The sequence below is a fragment of the Rutilus rutilus genome (assembly GCF_951802725.1).
Source record: "Rutilus rutilus genome assembly, chromosome: 24".
Lineage (NCBI taxonomy): Eukaryota > Metazoa > Chordata > Actinopteri > Cypriniformes > Leuciscidae > Rutilus > Rutilus rutilus.
Window position 1 is genome coordinate 30,728,882 of NC_140228.1, and position 23,342 is coordinate 30,752,223.

General features: G+C 43.4%; 1 protein-coding gene across 1 annotated transcript in view; it reads left to right on the top strand.

Moving 5' to 3' along the window:
• Nucleotides 1-23,342, top strand: part of LOC311284375 (cadherin-7) — a gene marked incomplete at its 5' end in the record, with an annotated part of 92,309 nt that overhangs the window by 67,099 nt on the left and 1,868 nt on the right. The window contains 2 exons of the mRNA XM_084399371.1: nucleotides 16,188-16,305; nucleotides 17,635-17,886. Coding sequence (XP_084255497.1) covers nucleotides 16,188-16,305; nucleotides 17,635-17,886 — 370 coding nt within the window. The remainder of the gene's footprint in view (nucleotides 1-16,187; nucleotides 16,306-17,634; nucleotides 17,887-23,342) is intronic.

Genomic DNA, 23,342 nt, shown 5'->3' on the forward strand with positions numbered 1-23,342 from the left:
CAGATTCTCCAAATGCCTTTTCTCTCAGTAAATAATAACTTATTTATAGCAAGGAATCCCATACACAAAAGAAATATATTTGAAATATATTTTCAGAATATATTTTTGGTATACAGTATATGCAAATATTTGAAATTGGCCCAATAAATATATTTTTGTTATATTTCAGAATATATTTCAAAATGATAAATATAAGTGAACAACAATGCAAATATATTTCAATGTATTTGGAATATATGCCACATATATTTTTGACACTTTAAAATATATTTCAAAAAAAAAAAAATTCTGTATGGGATAGAGGATTTGTATATGTTTGATATTTTGTTTAATTACTAGTTTATGTGAAATTAGAATTGTACTGAATGAGAAATTTCAGCCTAAATTGGATATATCTCTGTACAAAATTGCATATCATGTAATGGGTAGGGAAATGTTATCATTGAGAGACATACAGACCAGTATTATTATTATTGTTGTTGTTCTTTGTAATGCTTTTTATTGGGTGCTTTTAATGCCATAAATAAAGGAAGTGTACCTTATATGTGGGCCTTAGGCTCTATATACAATTAATAAACCACAATACATAATTGTTTGTAGATACATGTTTCTACCTCTTTTTTTTCTTTTTCTTTTCTTTTGTTGGCGATTGAGTCTTTCCTGCCATCCAAATCCCCAGTCCTGCAATGACTCGTGTGCTATAATTTGTTCAGCATTATCTCGATCAGTGCCAAGTTGGCTGAATCATGCATCCTCTTTGTGAAAGGACAATGTCCTCATAAGTTAATTACAGTATTGATTCTTGTCTTAGACATAAAGATTTAGATCTTCTTAAAAAGATTCTCCTTCTGAGCTCAGCCTCAAACTTCCTGCCAAATAACCACTTTGAGTTTGAACGATAAATGATGTCACACAACCTAAATACCTGAAACTGTCCAGCCTCAACAAGCAACATGGGTCATAACATATATTAAATAGCACATTCCACAAAAATTTGACATTCAGCTCTTAAAACTTTAACTTTTTTTTGGTTAAATGGTTAGTGAAAACAGATGCAGACATCTTGGATTCCAGGTCAGAATTGGTTGAGTCCAAGAATTGATTCAAAGACAAGCTGTTTTAAAAACTGGATGAATGCATGGTTAATTTTCATGAAGGCATATTTCACACAAAATTTAGAACAAAAAGCTGAAGAAAATCTTAATTGATAGTGTCACGGGTGACAAAGCGTTTAGTAAGCGGAACCCTTCTTCTGAACCGAGTTTCCTGAGGGAGCGATTTGTATGCAACACATTTGACTCCGGTTCCGGGTGTGGCAGGAATTTTGCCCGGCCTGATTAGCGCTGATGCACTTCAGGTGCGAGAGAGAGAGACACAGCCTCCACATAGGCTTTCCGCTTGACAAATCAAACTTAAAAGGGCCATTGAGAGAAGTGGTTGGCGTGTCGTTGGTCGGAGTGTGGCGTTCGTTGGTCGGAGTGTGGCGTTCGTTGGTCGGAGTGTGGCGGTCGTTGGTCGGAGTGTGGCGGTCGTTGGTCGGAGTTGTCGTTGTTGGTTCCGTTTGTTTTCTCTGCCGTGAAGTGATCGGGGTGAGAAGGTCTCCTGTTGAAGTGGTCTATACTGGGAGTTAAAATTGGCTGTGGTGAAGCCTCGTTGGGGAAAACCTGCCCATTGGAGTCTGCTGGACGGATTGATCGATTGGATCTGCGCTGAGGAGAGAAAGAGAAAGATAAGTGAACTGATTTCATCTTACAAACAATTGAAAAGCTTGAAGAGGATGCAGAGAATATAGATCTGATGGTTGGGAAAGCTATGTGTTTCAGAGCGTGTTGAAGAGGAACCAAAGATTGAGTATTCTTCACGGGAGTGTAATGAATGGATTGAGGTCTCTGATCAGCCTTATTGTGTGAGTGAATTGCAGTGCTTTTGCCTTATTGATACACATTAATGCATTGCTGTGGATTTGGAGTGAACACATGTGTGGTGTGCTTTTGCTGAGAAGTAGCTCCAACTTCTGCATACGCCTTTGTGAAAAGTCATGATATCTGCTCGATATATTAACCCCCTTCTCTGCCTGAGTCCTGTGAGTGTACAGCTACGCTGGTGAAGTATTATTAACCTCTTCTCTGCCTGAGTCCTGTGAGTGTACAGCTACGCTGGTGAAGTATTATTAATCTCTTCTCTGCCTGAGTCCTGTGAGTGTACAGCTACGCTGGTGAAGTACTATTAACCCCTTCTCTGCCTGAGCCCTGTGAGTGTACAGCTACGCTGGTGAAGTACTATTAACCTCTTCTCTGCCTGAGTCCTGTGAGTGTACAACTACGCTGGTGAAGTACTATTAACCCCTTCTCTGCCTGAGCCCTGTGAGTGTACAGCTACGCTGGTGAAGTACTATTAACCTCTTCTTTGCCTGAGCCCTGTGAGTATACAGCTACGCTGGTGAAGTATTATTAACCTCTTCTCTGCTTGAGCCTTGAAGGAATGTATTGTTGGAGAAGAAGCCTTATCTTTCTACTCACCGTCTGAGTCCTGAAGCATGCAGCATTGCTGGTGAAGAAAGCTTTTAGATCACTGTCTCACTACTGTGCACCGACGAAAGTATCCTGTGCTGAGAAGAATCCTTACCTTCCTACTTACCGTCTGAGTCCGGAAGTATGCAGCATTGCTGGTGAAGTAAGCTTTTAAGTCACTGTCTCACTACTGTGCACCGACGAAAGTATCCTGTGCTGAGAAGAATCCTTACTTTCCTACTTACTGTCTGAGTTCGGAAGTATGCAGCATTGCTGGTGAAGTAAGCTTTTAAGCCACTGTCTCACTACTGTGCACCGACGAAAGTATCCTGTGCTGAGAAGAATCCTTACTTTCCTACTTACTGTCTGAGTTCGGAAGTATGCAGCATTGCTGGTGAAGTAAGCTTTTAAGTCACTGTCTCACTACTGTGCACCGACGAAAGTATCCTGTGCTGAGAAGAATCCTTACCTTCCTACTTACCGTCTGAGTCCTGAAGTATGCAGCATCGCTGGTGAAGTAAGCTTTTAAGTCACTGTCTCACTACTGTGCACCGACGAAAGTATCCTGTGCTGAGAAGAATCCTTACCTTCCTACTTACCGTCTGAGTCCTGAAGTATGCAGCATCGCTGGTGAAGTAAGCTTTTAGATCACTGTCTCACTACTGTGCACCGACGAAAGTATCCTGTACTGAGGAGAATCCTTACCTTCCTACTTACCGTCTGAGTCCTGAAGTATGCAGCAACGCTGGTAAAGTAAGCTTTTAAACCACTCTTATTATTGTGCACTGACGAAAGTACTTTGTACTGAGAAGAATCCTTACCTTCCTACTTATTGACCGAGACCTGAGGAAGACAGCATTGCTGACGAAGTAAGCTCTTGAGTCATTGTTCCACTACTGTGCACCGACGAGAGTTTCCCATGACGATGAAGGCCTAGAAGACATCGAATTCAATTAAGATTTGTGCCCTTTTTATATCTTGTTCAATAAAGATTATTATTCTTCGGAACTTATCTTGTGTCTGTGTCGTCCATCTGTCGCGGGCCTGTGGTGTCGGCTCCTCGCGGTGGTGGTGTGTTTAAAGTCCGGTGGCGGCGGGTCATCCGAGGTCCGCCCCGGTGACATAAAGTGGCGTAGTCGGCAGGGTTACCACCGTGAGTTGTAGCGGCCGCAGGTACGTGATGATGGACGACACGGCACCAGTAGCCCGTCCGCAAGTCATGCCGATCTTCATGGGAGCTCCCTGGGCGCAGCGCTATGGAGGGCCCGGATCGGAGTTGGGCTTGCACGAATGGAAGGCCCAGACGGAATATTTGGCCGGATTACAGGGACTGAGCGCACTACAGAAAGTCCAGTTTGTGTTGGGATCTTTGGAAGGAGAAGCTAAAAGAGAAGTTCTTGCTGCACCGGAAGCCACACGGGCTACCGCGAAAACTATCTTCGATTTCTTGTTTGGATTATATGGAGACTCTACCCCGGTGGCCACTCTTCGTGCCCAGTTCTTTAACTATCAACAGGGACCTGAGCAGACCCTTCGGGCATACTCCTTGAAATTGCGGGAGCAGTTTGGCCGGCTGAAGGGACGACGGGATCATGGATTAGGCGAAGGAGATGTCTTGTTGCGAGACCAATTTGTTTTGGGGTTGCGAGAGGGACCGGTACGCCAGGGCATACGACTCCAGCTGCGACGAGACCCCACTATGACCTTTGAGGCCCTGCGGCAAGAGGCCTTGGCACTGGAACTAGATCAGGGAGAGATGACTCGTACACCGGTTTGTGTGGCAGCAAGTAGCGCCAGTGGACCTGCGCCGGTTGAGCCGAGTGATTGGAAACAGAAGTTGAGAACTGAGCTATTGGAGGATGTCAGGGGGCAGATGGCGGAACTGTCCCGGAACTTGATGGGTGAGCTTCGTCGGAGTCGAGTCGAGGGCGGACCGATGGTGAGAGAGAGGTCATATTCGGAGGAAGGGCGAGGTCCTGTGCGCCGCCCCCCACGTCCTGTGGGTCCCCGGTTCCAGTGGGATGACCAGGGAAGGCCCATCTGTAATAATTGCGGAGATCCGGGCCATATCAGTCGCCAGTGTGGGCAACGTCGGGGTTCTCAAGGGGGTTTTTAGTTCCACCGGCCACTGTGGGTCAAGTGGCCGGGACCCCTTCGTGTGACCCTTCTTCTGTCCCTACTTTGCGAGATGACTGGGTTGGGCATTGTCCCACTGTGGAGGTTCAAGCTAACGGAATCACGATAAATTGTCTGGTTGATACCGGTTCTCAAGTTACATTGTTCTCGGAGAGCCTCGCCCAGGAGCTGTTTGCAGACCGTCGGCTCCAAGCGACGGAAGCTTCTAGGCTGACTTTGCGGGGAGCAAATGGCCTGGACATCCCCTACACTCGGTACATCGTGGTAGACTTTCTGGTTCGAGGGGTCCCCGTCCAACAGAAAGGGGTTGTTATTGTTCGAGATCATTGCTTGGGTATTCATCGAGCACTCCTAGGGATGAACGTTATACTGGATTGCTGGGAGGAACTGTTTCGGGGCCGGCCGGCTCGGACGTCTTCATCAACAAGGCAGGACTGGGACCGAATTCTGGCCGATTGCCGAAGAGTGCACATAGCTAGTCAAGTGGAGGAGAGAGAAGACATCGGTCGGGTCGCCTGTCGGTATGCTTTGTCTGTTCCAGCCCAGAGCGAGACCATCCTTTGGGTCCGAGTGCCTGCAGGACCCCGTGGGTCGAGTGCCTGTGTTCTGGTGGAGCCCCACGAGGACTGTCAGCCCATTGAAGTGGCCCACGGGCTGGCGGTCATCCGCCGAGGGCGAGTCTCAGTAAAAGTGCGAAATACCCATCCTTACCCCGTGCTTCTTCGTCGACATCAACGTCTGGTCCGAATTTCCTCTGTACGTCCTGTCCAGGTACACGAGCATCAGGACGTTTGTTTCAGACAGGTGAGCCCTGTGGTGGTGGAAGTCGCCGTCCGCCCCGTCAAGGCCGAATTGGGCCCTGTGGGAAGAGGGGTGCCGACCCATTTGATGGGAGACTCCCTGAAGGGTGAGGATCTAGAGGAGGAACAAGCGATTCAGCTGCAGGAGCTTCTGAGAAGATGGCAACATGTGTTCTCAACCCACGAAGAGGATTATGGCTGCACAGGGATAGTGAAGCATCAAATACCTACCGGTGAGGCGGCGCCTAGCCGGGAGCGGTACCGTCCGGTGCCACCCACTCTTTATGCCGAGGTCCGCGCCCTGTTGAAAGGCATGTTGGAAGGAGGGATTGTGCGAGAGAGCAGCAGTCCATGGGCAGCGCCAATTGTTCTGGTTCAGAAGAAAACGGGAGCTTGGAGATTCTGCGTTGATTACCGTAAACTTAACAGCGTAACGAAGAAGGACGCATTCCCGTTGCCACGGATTGAAGACACTCACCAGTCTCACCCAAGCGGCATGGTATTCAACATTAGATCTGGCGAGCGGATACTGGCAGGTGCAAGTGGATGAGCGGGATAGAGAGAAGACCGCCTTTACCACCCCATTTGGGTTATTTGAATGGGACCGTATGCCGTTCGGCCTGTGCAATGCTCCTGCGACTTTCCAACGCTTGATGCAGCGCTGCTTAGGAGGACAACTGGTCGATTCGACGTTGGTCTACCTGGATGATGTGATCGTCTTCTCCCCTGATTTTCGCACACACCTGCACCATCTAGAAGAAGTGTTTGGGGCCATGGAGAAGTATGGGCTGAAGCTCAGGCCAGACAAATGTCAATTATTGAGGAAAGAGGTACAGTTCTTGGGGCATCGTGTCAGTGCTGCAGGGATATCCCCCGACCCAGAGAAGGTGGCGGCGGTCCAAGGGTGGGAGCCGCCCCGGACAGTGAGACAGGTGCGGTCATTCCTGGGTTTCGTGGGATATTATCGATGCTTTATAAAAGGATTCTCTGGGCTTGCTAAGCCATTGAACCAACTCCTCGCTGGGTCTGGACGTGCCCGTGGTAGAGGTTCCCCGTCAGTGCACTGGGACTCCACCTGTGAAACCGCTTTTCAGAATCTCAAGCAGGAACTGTTGAGGGCCCCTATCTTGGCCTATGCCAACTTCACCCAGCCGTTCCTTCTGTACACTGATGCCAGCAATACAGGGTTGGGAGCCGTGTTGGCCCAGGAACAGCAAGGAGTAGAGAGAGTGATTGCATACGCAAGTCGAAGTTTACATCCCGCAGAGCGGAACGCAGCGAATTACAGTTCTTTCAAAATTGAACTACTGGCAATGAAGTAGGCCATGGCCGAGAAGTTTAAAGATTATCTGTGGGGAGCCAAGGTGACGGTGATCACGGACAATAATCCGTTAGTACACTTGCAGACCGCCAAGTTAGGAGCAGTAGAACAGCGTTGGGTGGCACAGCTAGCAAATTATGATTACCAGCTCAAATATCGCCCCGGCAGAGAACACGTAAATGCGGACGTCCTGTCCAGACTCCCGGCTACCCGGAAGGACGACCAGGTGCCCCTTCGCACCCCTGACCCCGAAGACGAGTTGCTAGTGGCAATGGTGGAAGCTCCCGGGACTTCGAGGGATGTTCCGTCCAGTTGGGGGTGGGACCCCGGACGGTGGAGGAGGCTGCAGCAGGGAGATATAGACCTGTGTCAGGTCATGTTGTACCTTAGGCAGGGGTACCGGCCGAGAGCAGAGGAGAGACGTGCTCAGACAGCGGGAATACAGCAACACCTGAAGCAGTGGCAGAGGTTGCGACTTAGAGAAGGGGTAATCTGCCGTTCGATGCGAGATCCTAGAACACAGGAGACAGTGCATCAGGTAGTGGTACCGGAGGGCCAAGTCCTGGAGTTATTGACCGCATATCACACCCACGCTGGCCATCAGGGCCAGGAGAAGACGCTGTCGCTGCTGAGGAGGTATTTCTATTGGCCAAAGATGGAAAATAAAGTCGAGGAGTTTGTTCAGAGTTGTCCACGGTGTATGTTGTTCAAACGCAGGAAGGAAGCTCGAGCCCCACTGGTCCCCTTGCGGCCGAAAGCCCCTCTGCACATCATAGGGATCAATTTCCTGACTTTAGGTCGGCCGATGGATCGATTTCAAAACATCCTGGTGATGACTGATCTCTTCACTAAGTATGCCTGGGCTGTCCCCACTGTAGATCAGACAGCAGTTACCACAGCCATCGCCCTTTGGAGGGCAGTGATTCAACCTTTCGGCTGCCCAGAGACCTTACACTCAGACCAAGGTCCAAATTTTGAGTCCCGAATCATCCAAGAGTTGAGCCACCTTTATGGGTGCCGGAAGACCCATACGACTTCATATCACCCACAGGGTAACGGGGGGTGCGAAAGGTTCAATCAGACCCTGTTGGGGTTATTGGGGACTCTAGAGAGGGAACAACAGGGCCAATGGGCCGAGAGTCTCCCCTCGCTGTTGCAAGCCTATAACAATAGCGTACACAGTACCACCGGATATGCTCCTTCCTTCCTTATGTTTGGGCGTCATCTCCGCTTACCTGTGGACTTGCTCCTGGGGACTGAGGCCGCAGAACGAGGGTATAGTACTACTGAATGGGTGAATCGGCACCACCACCAACTGCTTGATGCCTACCGACGAGTTTCAGATCATCTGAATACAGCAGCAGCCAAGAACAAGCGGCTCTACGACCGGACTGCCCGAGAGGCCCCTTTGTTACCTGGTGAGCGAGTGCTGGTGAGGGACAATCGGCGTCCAGGAAAGGGAAAGCTCAGTGACCGTTGGGAGTCAATGCCATATGTGGTGGAACGACGACAAGGGCCGGATGCCCCAGTTTATTCGGTACGTCCCGAGGGGAAACCAGGACCGATACGGGTGCTCCATCGAAATTTGCTCCGTCCATGCCCAAACTATCCGCAGCTGGCAGCCGAGGCCCCAAGTGTGCCGCCTGTCCCAGAGGTACCCATAGTAGGGTGGGCTGTGGTCCCGAGGGATCCTGAAGCGGAAGTAAGAGCGGCTCCGCCCTCGCCACCTAGACGATCGCAACGGGACACCCGAGGACAGCCACCTGAGAGGTATGGCGAATGGAACTGAGAACACCGGTTCTAGGGACTAGAACCGATTGGCAGGGGGGGATGTCACGGGTGACAAAGCGTTTAGTAAGCGGAACCCTTCTTCTGAACCGAGTTTCCTGAGGGAGTGATTTGTATGCAACACATTTGACTCCGGTTCCGGGTGTGGCAGGAATTTTGCCCGGCCTGATTAGCGCTGATGCACTTCAGGTGCGAGAGAGAGAGACACAGCCTCCACATAGGCTTTCCGCTTGACAAATCAAACTTAAAAGGGCCATTGAGAGAAGTGGTTGGCGTGTCGTTGGTCGGAGTGTGGCGTTCGTTGGTCGGAGTGTGGCGGTCGTTGGTCGGAGTGTGGCGGTCGTTGGTCGGAGTTGTCGTTGTTGGTTCCGTTTGTTTTCTCTGCCGTGAAGTGATCGGGGTGAGAAGGTCTCCTGTTGAAGTGGTCTATACTGGGAGTTAAAATTGGCTGTGGTGAAGCCTCGTTGGGGAAAACCTGCCCATTGGAGTCTGCTGGACGGATTGATCGATTGGATCTGCGCTGAGGAGAGAAAGAGAAAGATAAGTGAACTGATTTCATCTTACAAACAATTGAAAAGCTTGAAGAGGATGCAGAGAATATAGATCTGATGGTTGGGAAAGCTATGTGTTTCAGAGCGTGTTGAAGAGGAACCAAAGATTGAGTATTCTTCACGGGAGTGTAATGAATGGATTGAGGTCTCTGATCAGCCTTATTGTGTGAGTGAATTGCAGTGCTTTTGCCTTATTGATACACATTAATGCATTGCTGTGGATTTGGAGTGAACACATGTGTGGTGTGCTTTTGCTGAGAAGTAGCTCCAACTTCTGCATACGCCTTTGTGAAAAGTCATGATATCTGCTCGATATATTAACCCCCTTCTCTGCCTGAGTCCTGTGAGTGTACAGCTACGCTGGTGAAGTATTATTAATCTCTTCTCTGCCTGAGCCCTGTGAGTGTACAGCTACGCTGGTGAAGTACTATTAACCTCTTCTCTGCCTGAGTCCTGTGAGTGTACAGCTACGCTGGTGAAGTACTATTAACCCCTTCTCTGCCTGAGCCCTGTGAGTGTACAGCTACGCTGGTGAAGTACTATTAACCCCTTCTCTGCCTGAGCCCTGTGAGTGTACAGCTACGCTGGTGAAGTACTATTAACCTCTTCTCTGCCTGAGCCCTGTGAGTATACAGCTACGCTGGTGAAGTACTATTAACCTCTTCTCTGCTTGAGCCTTGAAGGAATGTATTGTTGGAGAAGAAGGCTTACCTTTCTACTCACCGTCTGAGTCCTGAAGCATGCAGCATTGCTGGTGAAGAAAGCTTTTAAGTCACTGTCTCACTACTGTGCACCGACGAAAGTATCCTGTGCTGAGAAGAATCCTTACCTTCCTACTTACCGTCTGAGTCCTGAAGTATGCAGCATCGCTGGTGAAGTAAGCTTTTAAGTCACTGTCTCGCTACTGTGTACCGACGAAAGTATCCTGTGCTGAGAAGAATCCTTACCTTCCTACTTACCGTCTGAGTCCTGAAGTATGCAGCATCGCTGGTGAAGTAAGCTTTTAGATCACTGTCTCACTACTGTGCACCGACGAAAGCATCCTGTACTGAGGAGAATCCTTACCTTCCTACTTACCGTCTGAGTCCTGAAGTATGCAGCAACGCTGGTAAAGTAAGCTTTTAAACCACTCTTATTATTGTGCACTGACGAAAGTACTTTGTACTGAGAAGAATCCTTACCTTCCTACTTATTGACCGAGACCTGAGGAAGACAGCATTGCTGACGAAGTAAGCTCTTGAGTCATTGTTCCACTACTGTGCACCGACGAGAGTTTCCCATGACGATGAAGGCCTAGAAGACATCGAATTCAATTAAGATTTGTGCCCTTTTTATATCTTGTTCAATAAAGATTATTATTCTTCGGAACTTATCTTGTGTCTGTGTCGTCCATCTGTCGCGGGCCTGTGGTGTCGGCTCCTCGCGGTGGTGGTGTGTTTAAAGTCCGGTGGCGGCGGGTCATCCGAGGTCCGCCCCGGTGACAATAGTGTCAGATATAATATTAAATAACATCAGTCAGATAAAGAATATAATTTTTTAACGTTGCAAAGCTATTCAATTAAGTCCAGTTACTACAGTTGACACCATGCAGTGCGTGTGTATCAAGCAGACGGGCAGACAGAGGTCAAGTCAAGTCAAGTTTAGCGCTTTTCACAATACAGATTGTATCAAAGCAGCTTCACAGTATTAAATTAAAATAATACATCAATGTTTGTTTCTAGTGGAAAACGTCCACGTTTGGTAATGCTGATCAATAGTTTTGTTGATTGATTAATTAAATTAAATATCCCCAAATATCCCCAACTGAGCAAGCCAAAGGCAACAGTGGCAAGGAACCGAAAAACTCCATCAGGTGACCTAATGGAGAAAAAAAAACCTTGGGAGAACCCAGGCTCAGTCGGGGGCCAGTTCTCCTCTGGCGTTTATTAACTAGAGGTCAGATTTAACTGTAAGATTAAAAGTATTATATGAATGCCTGGCTGAAGAGATGCGTCTTTAATCTAGTTTTAAACTGGGAGAGCGAGTCTGAGCAACGAACACTATCAGGAAGACTATTCCAGAGTTTTGGAGCTAAATGTGAAAATGCTCTCCCTCCTTTGGTGGTTCTGGATATCCTAGGTATGACCAAAAGCCTTGAATTTAGTGATCTTAAAGAGCGCGATGGATTATAGGGCGATAGAAGATCCGTTAAATAGACTGGAGCTAAGCCGTTTAGGGCTTTATAAGTCAGTAGCAATACCTTGTAATTAATACGGGACTTTATAGGTAACCAATGTAGTGATGATAAAATTGGTGTTATATGATCATATTTTCTTGATCTAGTAAGAACTCTAGCGGCTGCATTTTGGACTAACTGTAGCTTGTTTATTGAGGATGCAGGACAACCAGCTAATAAAGCATTACAGTAATCTAGTCTCGAGGTCATGAATGCATGAACAAATTTTTCTGCATCAGAAACTGATAGCATGTTACGTAGCTTAGCAATGTTTCTAAGGTGGAAAAAGGCTGTTCTTGTAACATATGAAATATGATTTTCAAAAGACAGGTTGCAGTCTAGTATAACACCCAGGTCTTTTACTGTAGAGGATAAAGTAACAGGACATCCTACTATGTTAAAGTTGTATTGTGAGAGGTTTTGTGGGCGGTTTGTTGAACCAATGATTAGTACCTCTGTCTTGTCTGGATTTAATAAAAGAAAATTGCGCGTCATCCAATCTTTTATATCTTTAACACACTCTGTCAATTTGGATAATTTACCTAACCCTAACCGCAGCACTAAGATCAAGTAAAACTAGTATTGAGATACAGCCTTGGTCAGAAGCTAAAAGTAAATCATTTGTGATTTTAACGAGCGCAGTTTCAGTGCTATGGTGCGGTCTGAATCCAGACTGAAACTTTTCATAGATGTCATTTTCTTGCAAGAAAGAGCCCAGTTGGGCGGACTCAACTTTTTCTAGTATTTTAGACATAAAAGGAAGATTTGAAATGGGTCTGTAATTTGCTAGATTATGTGGGTCTAATTGTGGTTTCTTAATGAGAGGTTTTATAACTGCCAGTTTAAATGTTCTAGGAACATGACCTAAAGATAAAGACGAGTTAATAATATTGAGGAGAGGCTCTTCCACTATAGGTAAAACTTCTTTCAGTAGTTTAGTTGGTATAGGATCTAATAAACATGTTGTTGTTTTAGATGAAGTGATACGTTTATTTAACTCTTTTTGTTCTATAGTTGTAAAGCACTGTAATTGTTCTTGCGGGGGGATAATTGAGGCTGAATTATAAGGCGCGATTGATGATTGAAAGTTTACAATTGTGGTTCTGATGTTTTCTATTTTCTCAGTGAAGAAGTTCATGAAATCATTACTACTAAACTGTAACGGGATATTTTGTTCAGGTGATGTCTGTTTATTTGTTAGTCTAGCCACGGTGTTAAATAAAAACCTAGGATTGTTTTGGTTGTTTTCTATTAGTTTGCGGAGATGCTCAGCCCTGGACGCTTTTAGGGCCTTTTTATAACGTGACATACTGTCTTTCCACGCGATTCTAAATTTAACTCTAAATTAGTTTGTTTCCATTTACGCTCCAAATTACGGGTTTCTCTCTTTAGAACATGCGTAGTATTGTTGTACCACGGTGCTTTAATTTTCTCTCTGACCTTTTTTAATCTAATAGGTGCAACAACATCCAATGTTCTAGAGAGAATAGTGCTCATAGTGCTAGTTAGTTCTTCTAGTTCATCTGTTTGTTTGGGTTCAGGCAGCAGCTGAGACAGATCAGATAAGCAATTTGAGAAATTATCTATGGTGGATGGAAGGATTGTTCTGCCTGGTTGATAACGCGGCGCCGCATGATATATTACAGGAGTACGTAATATGCAAGTTACCATGTAATGGTCAGTGACATCATCACTTTGTGGAATGATATCTATATCGGTTGGATCGGTTTGATGTGATATAATTAAATCGAGTGTATGATTAAGACGATGAGTTGGTCCTGTAACGTTTTGCTTGACCCCAAAGGAGTTTAATAAATCTGTAAACGCAGCCCCTAACGCATCATTTGGATTATCTATGTGTATGTTAAACTCTCCAACAATTAATGCTTTATCGACATTTTGACTAATAGGTCTGAGAGAAAATCTGCAAACTCTTTAAGGAAATCAGCGTAAGGCCCAGGCGGTCTATATACGGTAGCCAAGGCTAGAGATAATAGGGATGTTTTTCTAACATCTAAGAGCGTAACATTTAGTACAAGTACTTCAAACGAAATAAACTTATAACCCGTTTTCTGAGTAACATTGAGAAAATCTCTATAGATTGTTGTAACACCACCGCCACGACCAATCAGACGGGGCTCATGCTTATAGGAGTATCCTGATGGAGTAGACTCATTTAAGGCGGGCATACACTGTGTGATGTCTGTGCGATTTCAGCAAGGAACCTACTCACACTGAACGAGTAGATCGCATGCGATGTAAAGCCAAAGCTCAGGATTTCTGTGCTCACACTATACGGTCCGAACGTCGAGCCGTGACTTCACTGCTCACACTATACGTGTGAAATATGCGCGAATCAGCGCGATAAACTCCCTTGCCGGGTTGCGCCTATAGACGATATCATGTATCCAGAGATATTGTCAAAACAAGCATCAGCTATCAATATCAAGATGATTTAGCATTTCCAATTTATGTATTAAATTATTATTATTATTATTATATATTATTATTATTATTATTATTAGGGAAGGCTACTTTTATTATTAAAGTGATAGGCTGTTAAATTGCCACGCAATAATTTCATAGCGCATCACCGCAAAACCAACGCGCTGTGAGGATAATAAAATATCACACAGAAGCTTACTCCTCCTCATTGAAAATTGTCTAAAACATTTAGGTCGATTACAATGAATTATAGGCATATAATTAATTATTAACCGTATATAATATGTCCGAACACTGCAATAATTCATCAATGAAAATTAAAAACAGCTTTATTTCAAAACCATTGTTAACAAATTAATAAAAGAGGCAAAGTGTACATCGCAGGTGGCTTGGAAGAAGTGGGTAATGGTTAATCCATTTTGCAACACGAACTGGAGGTAAGCAACAGTAATTTGTACATAGTTTGAACTACAGAACTTAAAGATCTCCCTCTTTTGGTTTTTTTTTTTTTTTTTTTTTTTTTGCTGCAGATGAAATGGTTAAACTTCTGTTTTCGCGCAGGTGCAGTGAGGGAAAAACACTGAGTTTAGGGCAATCGGTTCGTATCTCTGCTTCAACTGCGCGATATAGTCACGAGGAGCAACCAAAATTTCTAACATGCCAGAAATTCATCCGACCATCCGATTGCCGGTCGGGAGAGGTTAATCGCCTCTCGTTACCCCCTGTACACTGCACGAACACTGCACGACAAACGACGCACGACAAAGCTGAAAATCGGCCCGACCCGAAAAAGAGTCGCACGAGTCAGAATTCGGCTCAAAATCGGACGAAAATCGCACAGTGTATGCCCGCCTTTAGACTGAAATAATCATTTGGTTTAAGCCAGGTTTCAGTAAGGCAAAGTACATCGAAGCTATTATCTGTGACTATTTCATTTACAGTAACTGCCTTAGGTGTGTGATCTAATGTTTAGAAGACCTAGCTTTAGAAATTGTTTTTGTTTACTAATAGCAGTATTTTCTGTTTTAATAACAATTAGATTTTTCCTAGATCCTGCAGTAGATTTATTATTTGATCTCACTTAACGAGGAATAGACACAGTTTCTATGCAATGTTCTACACTAGTATTTATATCAGTTAAATTGGTGCAGCAGAGACTATGATTTGGACTTTTGGTTACTAGTCAAACGGTATTTAACATTTTGGAGATGTTATCCGACAGAAGATCCGCTCCGAATCTGCTTGGGTGTAAGCCATCAGCACGGAAAAGCCTAGGACGCTCCCAAACCAGATTCCAATTATTTACAAAGAGCAGTTTCTGCTCATTGCACCATGACATTAACCATTCCTTTAACGCGAGTAATCTGCTAAACTTTTCATGTCCTAGTCGATACATGGGAAGCGGTCCTGACACAATAATCGTTGTTTCAGGCGATGTGCTGCGTACCGTATCGATCAGATTCCTGAAGTCTTTCTTCAGAACCTAGAGAGGAGCGGAAGGCAAGTGTAGACGCCTGTGCACCCCCTCCAAGCTTTTCCCCGTTCTGCATTCCTTCTTCTCATTACATTACTCTCTGCCATCCCTTTTTATTCAAACTATTTCCCTAAAATATCCTCCCTCCCCCTTCTGAGGAGGGTGCTGGGGTGCAGAGAATTGTTATTAGAGGAGAATAATAATTAAAATAATAATAATAACATTAAAAAAGGGAACTAGAACTGCGTGTTTGGCTCCCTGATTAAATATTCGGAAGTAGAGCAGACAAGATGTTTGAGATGATCGACTATGATAATTATATTCTCTTCTCTGTCACCTTCTCCAGGTATCTGGGTATTAAGTGAGGATCGAATGGTAGATCTGGTAGATCAAGGCTCGAAATTGCGACCAAAATTGAATCTGTGCGGGGTTAAGGTTAGGGACTATATTAGTTAATTAATGTAGTGAATAGTGAATGAGGGTACAGGGTGTGATTTTGGACACAGCCTCTGAGAGTCGACTTTGACCACTGTTAATTCACAGTATATTTCTATAGGCTATTTTCTCAAAAACTACAAATATTATTACCCAGAATGGATTGTTTTATATGGTATATTACAGTTTTAATGTAAAATTTTACGTTTTACATTAAACGTACATTAAGTATGTTTTTTTTTTACAGCAAGATTTTATAGTGTACATTATTGCAGTGAGTAGTCATCAAACACTAAATGTGCTAATAATAATGGCTACATAGAGTATTGTGATTAAATTGATGTACATGAAGATTTGCATTATAATTATATTTTCAGAAACCTGAAAACAACATGAAATTTCTTGCAAAGAAAGTTGTTTCTTTAACATTAATAATACATTTTGTCATTTAAACTCTCAACCTTGCAGTAGATTTTAACTAACTCTTTTTGTCTTCTTGTGGCTGATGATAGGTTATTCAGACGATCAGTGCTGTGGATAAAGACGAGCCTCCCAGTGGCCATCGTTTCTATTTCTCTTTCGCTTTCTCTGCCGTCAATAATAACAACTTCACCCTCAGAGATAATAAAGGTAAACTCTGCAAACCATGAGAGAGAATTACAGGTACTGTTTGTATGATGCAGCACTGTATTTTCATGACTGCTACAGGTGAATTGTGTAATTCCTGTGACACCAAACAGAATTGCAGGGTGTTATTATATATATATATAATTTTTTTTTTTTTTTTTTTTTTTTTTTAGAGGGCAGGCTGTTTGTTTGACAAAAGGGAACTATTTGCAATTCTATTTGCTGGCAAAGAAAATAAACAATTAATCTTTAATACAGTTTTATATGAACTGTATTTAAGTTCACACCTTAAATATGAACACAATTTTAATCCATTCTCTTCAGTCAGATAAATGTATGTGATTTTAGGATATGGATTGATTGAAGAACCGAGGTCAATTTTCATGTTAAGCCGAATCTCTAATTGCAGCCCTCCAAACACAAACCTGCTAATAAAGATTTGCACAGGCAGATTAGATTTTGAATAATGTATTTAACCACTCTTTTCTGTGTAATTACAATCACTTCCATATAATAGTAAATGAAAGCTTTAAAGCTTGCAAAGAACTATAAATGTATTCTAAAAGGATCATAAAAGTAATCCAAACAACTTGTGTGTTTATTTCACGTCTTCTGCAGCTAAATAATAGCTTTGTGTCACAAACAGACGAAAGTTGTTATTCAATTATAATCAGTGAGCTGTTAAACACTGTCATCGTTCAAGGTAATGATGAACAGATGAAGGGATTCACTGCAATCTTTTAATCCAAATAAATGAAACAATCCAGGAAGCACACGAGTAACAAAGGATAGCGTAACAGCTCATTCTTAAACAAGACAAGACAATACTGAACAAAGAACAGAACCAAACGCATGACTGAAATACACATAGTCTCTGACTATAGGAACAAATGAGGAACTAATCATAAAGCATGGAAAAACAGATCAGGGAAACAGGAACCAAAGGAAACTGAACAGATTATCAAAGTCCACAAAGCTGAACATGACCGTGACATTAATCTCTCATCCTCGCGCCGCAGAGACGGGACAGGCTTGTGGTTGAGGACGTAAGCAGGTGGAGTGGAGTCTTATGTTTGCTCATATTTTCTATATACATATTTTCCTCTCTTTTTCATGAAGCAAAAACAGTTTTCATGAAGTGATCGTGTTTTCCCATCTTCCAACTCTTCATCCATCCATCCCTTCATTCAGAGATTCATTCATCTTTCAATCCTCGGTTTGGTGTCAGGTGACCGGTCTTGATCCAGTCTAACACTTCTGACATGTTAATGAGTCTAACAATTAATTTCACATTCTTACCCTTGACCCTTGACCTTTGCCTGTCCCTCTCAGATAACACCGCATCAGTGCTGACCAAGCGAGCTGGTTTCCGGAGGCGAGAGCAGTCTCTGTACTGGTTACCAGTGCTGATCGTGGACAGTGGCAGCCCGGCCTTGAGCAGCACCAACACTCTCTCGGTCCGCGTGTGTCAGTGTGATGCGGACGGGGTTCCTGAGGCGTGTGGATCCGTGGCCTTCTCTCTCCCAGCGGGTCTGAGCACTGGAGCTCTGCTCGCTGTACTGGCCTGCATCGTCACACTGCTGGGTAAGACTGCCAGAGCACAACAGTGTACAAGCTGATCTCCAAAAATATTATACTTCTATTTAAAAAAGATTACTCACACTTCATCTAGTGACGTGTGTATGCTGTTACTCTCAGCTCTGTTGTCTTCTCCTGTAGATTTGCTTTCCCTCTGTATACACAAACGTTTTCACACACGTGTGTCATAGAGCTAGGATGGAAGAAAAACAGAAAACAATTTTTTTTTTATTTTAGAAGACTTAAAGGACACTACCAGTCAAAAGTTTCCAAAGTCCTACTTCCACAGTAGAGTTCCCACGCTAAGCACTTGTTGGCTACAGTTCCTTTTTCATTTACTAAATAAATAAATAAAAGTTCAGTTTTATAATGAAACCCATACTTAAAAAGCCTATAGATCGTCTATCTATCACCTATAGATTTTTTAATGTCTGCAGTCTTCCCTCAGTGACTGCCCATTGCTTTGAGAATTAGTCAAAGTAATATTCTGTTTGAATACTGTACTCAATACTGTGAGCCTGCATGACTAACCCAAATTTGAAACCAAACACTGTAAGCGCTGTGAGGTTGAGTTGTGAAGTACTCATGTCTTTTGGCAAGTATAGGGAGATTGGGTAATGCCCTGTGGCATCAGACTCATCTTTGATAATGAAATCCATCCTCTGTTGCAGAGCTTCAGGTCATGGATGAGTTTGTGTACCAGCCTCATTATAAGTGCTGACTCTTTCATTGCCTCTCTACCTAACAATTATTTCCAGCACCTATTTTCCTAATGTAAATCTTTCGCTGCTCCTTTATTTACTACATTGAATGAATTCTTGTTACTGTGCCATCTTCTCTATTTACACAATATGGTAGAATCTCCAATAACAAGGGCACTTTCGACAGGATTCTCTGTTGGTGTGTCAAGTCGGGAGAACCTCTTCTAATCTGCAACTGTTATCGTATTTTCAACCATTTTATTTCTTGCGTGTCACCAATTTGTACCATCTGTTCTATCCACATCCACATTCCTTCTGTTTACTTTTCTTTCTCATTTACCCTCAACTAGCATTTGGATCCAAGCAAACACAGAACGTTGGCATAACGTACCCAACCTTCTAACAACGTTTTAACTACATGGCCAAAAGGTTGCTATAACTACGTTGTGTGGTGAAGGTTGTGTTGGCACAATGTTGACTTTAAACCACCGTTCAGGGCCATTGCTTAAGGTTGTGCCGAGGGTGTCTGGACAACCCCTGGACTACACATATCATCACGGTTTTCTCCAGAGCGGCTATATATATAAATGAACTAACTTAATAACTTTTTCACAACAAAATGAAACATCACTGAACTTACTTTAGAAGGACTGTGACGCTATTTTCTTCTGTAAACAAACTTTGTTGCATTTTCCTGTTATCTCTGTAAAGCTGCTTTGAAACAATCTGTATTGTAAAAAGTGCTATATAAATAAATGTGACTTAAATAGACTTGACTAAGTTTCTTAACAAAAGCAACATTTTGAGCGTAAAGTTGAGAAAATCACATTTTTGTCAAAGACTACATTCAGATTGGATTCAGAATGATGATAAAAACACAGATGGAGTAGATCAAGTCCATCAACCCCCAAAGCTTCACAGTCCTATAGCTCGTCCTAGGTCGACATTTCATTCGGTAAAAACAAATCCACACTGTAAAACCTAACAGTAATATGTACTTAATAAAATTGAGTTCACAGCACTCAAATATTACCAAAACTATTGTTACTGAAACAGAACTCAAACTGAATGAATTATAGAACATTTCTAGATCCCAGAATGATAATTGTATAATTAAGTGATTAATTAAGTGATGATTGAGCATTAGTGATGAGCACCTGCTGTTAACAAGCAGAATCACTGAATGAAAGAGAAACACAAGAACTACAACTGACTTCCAGCCACAGCGAAATCAACTGGAGATAAAAGAAGACATTAAATATCTCAAGATCTCAGCAGAGGAGGATTAAACAACTCCACGAACAGCATTACCAGCTTCACTTATTATTAACCACTTTGACTTTATTACTGCCATTCGTCTACAGAAGTTCTTATTAGTGTAGCAGAGCGGGCGTGATTTGACTCAAATTGATGTAATTTCTGACTACGCCACCTGGGGAATTTCACCCCAAGAATTTAATATAACCTCTAAGCTAAGGCACACACAGGTCCCAATCACCGTTGAGTCAGAGATTTAAGCAACATTCATAGTTAAAAGAGGCATTGACCAGCAATCACACTCATCTCAATTGTTTAATTCTATTGTTGGCAGCAGAGGAACCTGGGCTTACCCGCAGAGGCAGTCTCGAGATATCACCCTTATGAAAATTACTCTATACACAGTGCACACACACACTAATACACACTCAACGACTCATGTCAGAGAAGACCACGACACACAGTGAGGACGTCACCACCTAAATGGTCACTCGTCTGCCCCCGGGTGCCCAGGCCCTGCCAACAAACAAGAGAAAAAGACATCAAACAGTGATATGCAAAAAGGACAAAATGATCATTCCCTAATACAATAATCAAACCAAAATAAACATACAAATTCAAAAAAAGATAAATCAATTAAAGAAATAAACAGGAAAAACAACGAGGAGAAACTCAAACATATCACTGAGAACAGAATTTACTGAAAACAGTTCACTCAAGACGATTCACTCGAGACAGTTCACTCAAGACGAGTCACTCGAGACAGTTCACTCAAGACGATTCACTCGAGACAGTTCACTCAAGACGAGTCACTCGAGACGGTTCACTCAAGACGATTCACTCGAGACAGTTCACTCCAGACGATTCACTCCAGACAGTTCACTCCAGACAATTCACTCGAGACAGTTCACTCAAGACGATTCACTCGAGACAGTTCACTCAAGACGATTCACTCGAGACAGTTCACTCAAGACGAGTCACTCGAGACAGTTCACTCAAGACGATTCACTCGAGACAGTTCACTCAAGACGAGTCACTCGAGACGGTTCACTCAAGACGATTCACTCGAGACAGTTCACTCCAGACGATTCACTCCAGACAGTTCACTCCAGACAATTCACTCGAGACAGTTCACTCAAGACGATTCACTCGAGACAGTTCACTCAAGACGAGTCACTCGAGACAGTTCACTCAAGACGATTCACTCGAGACAGTTCACTCAAGACGAGTCACTCGAGACGGTTCACTCAAGACGATTCACTCGAGACAGTTCACTCCAGACAATTCACTCGAGACAGTTCACTCAAGACGAGTCACTCGAGACGGTTCACTCGAGACCGTGGCGTCAGTTCACTCGAGTCAGTTCACTCGAGACACTTGGGTCGGTTCCCTCGAGACGAAACACAAAACAAAAAACAAAACACAAAACAAATAAAACAGAACAGCAGCCGATGAGGAGCAGAGCAAACAGCAGTTTATGATGAAGCAACGGGCAGATAATTCTCATGCAGGACGCCGCTACTGTCCTTATCGCGTGCCTAAAAACAAAACAAAAAGGTGTTACACCGCGATTCCCTCTCCCTTGGCTTCACGCTCGAGCAGTATACTCACAAAACATGCTGTCCCGGGATTACTATCCCCGAACTATGCGGTAGATGGAGTCAAATGTCTCCGACAAACTCTTTGGCAGAAAGCGCAGATAGGTCTTACACTACGTTAAACAGAGATTAGTCAGATTACCCGCTCAGCCAGAGCAAAACTTCATTTACAAGACACAGTCGCATACAAATGCCTCCCTTACCTGTCTCAAATGTCCATACTAAACTCTCCAGAAAGCACACAGACTGGCAAACAGCACTGACAGTGAATAAGCAGCTTCAGCGATCTTTTTTACGAGCAACACCTGACACTGCACTCCAACAAAACGCAGCAGGGCGCCTGGGTAACGTCACGGCCCCGGATAGTGACGCACACTAAGGAACCGGTAACCCATGCTCTTATACGCACCGTATGCCAGGCCATTGGCCAAATCATAACAAGTAGGAGGGGTCATAACCCTTCCTGCTACATTAGAATTAACAAAGGTTTAGAAGTTGATTATTTGAGTTTCATTTAAGGTCACCATGATGGAGATCAGCGTTTGCTTTAGTTGGGCTCTTGGCCCTTGACTTTTGCACTTAAGATTTTCTTTGGCTGCTATAATTGAGTAAAACATATTTGTTATGGCACAAAAGGCAAGGAAAAGTCTGATCGGGTGTTGATGGTGAAGGACTGGTGATGACAATCATCATTTAGTGACTTGATTCACTGATTTCATTCAGAGTCTGATCTCTGATTAAAAGGGCAACATATTAGTTTTACTCAAAACTGTGATTCTACAGCATAAGAGCTAGCCATGTTGTGACCATCAGATAATATGAAGGATTTTACAAATAGTTGTGCACAAAAAGTTTCACAGAAAAGGTATTGCATTACTAAGACTCACACAGACATCAAGAATCAGCATATGAATCTCAACAATGGTGACCATTAAAAAATTATTCATGCTGCAATGCATGCTGGGTACTAGCATAATACAAAACTTATCCAAGGCTCCCAGCATGCATTGCGGCATACATCATTTTTTAATGGTCACCATTGTTGAGATTCATATGCTGATTCTTGATTACTGTGTAAGTCAGCATGAGACCATAGAGGTTTTTAAAATCTGATTGTCACAACAATGGGCCTTACAGCAGAATCAGTTCTATTATAATGAATAATACAAGTAATACATCACCTGTCTAATCAGAGATTAGGCTCTGGAAAAGATCAGAGAATCAAGTCACTAAATGATGATTTTTATCATCTAAACACAACCACATGCTCATATTTTCTTTTGGCGTATGTGCTATAACAAATGTGTTTTATAAACACTCAGTTACAGCAGCCAGAGGAAAAACTGGTGTTATAAAGTCAAGGGTCAAGAGCCCAACTAAAGCAAACACTGATCACTATCATGATGTCTTTAAATGAAACTCATTAAATCATTAGCATCTAACCCTCTGTTCATTCTCAATAACAACTTCTGTAGACGCATGACAAAAGTCAAACTGTTTAGTAATAAGTGAAGCTGGTAATGCTGTTTGTGTAGTGGTTTAATTGTGTAATGAGTTGATTTCATCTAAGGCTGTGGTTGGAAGTCAGTTGTAGTTCTTTTGTTTCTCTTTCCTTCATTGATTCTGTTTGTTAACAGCAGGTGTTAATCACTAATGCTCAATAATCACTTAATTAATCACTTAATTTCTTGACTGCGATGTATATCTACTTTTAGTAAACTCAACTGAAATAAGTTCAGAGTACTCATAACTATTGTTTTTATAAACTTAATTGAATTGAGGCAATCGGTTTCCTCAAATGAAATGAGTTAGCTTAACTTATTGAATTTGACTTTGTTTGTGACATTGTGTGACAAGTGCTCTGAGTTCATTTAAAGTTTGTCATTTCACTGTTTTTACTCAATAA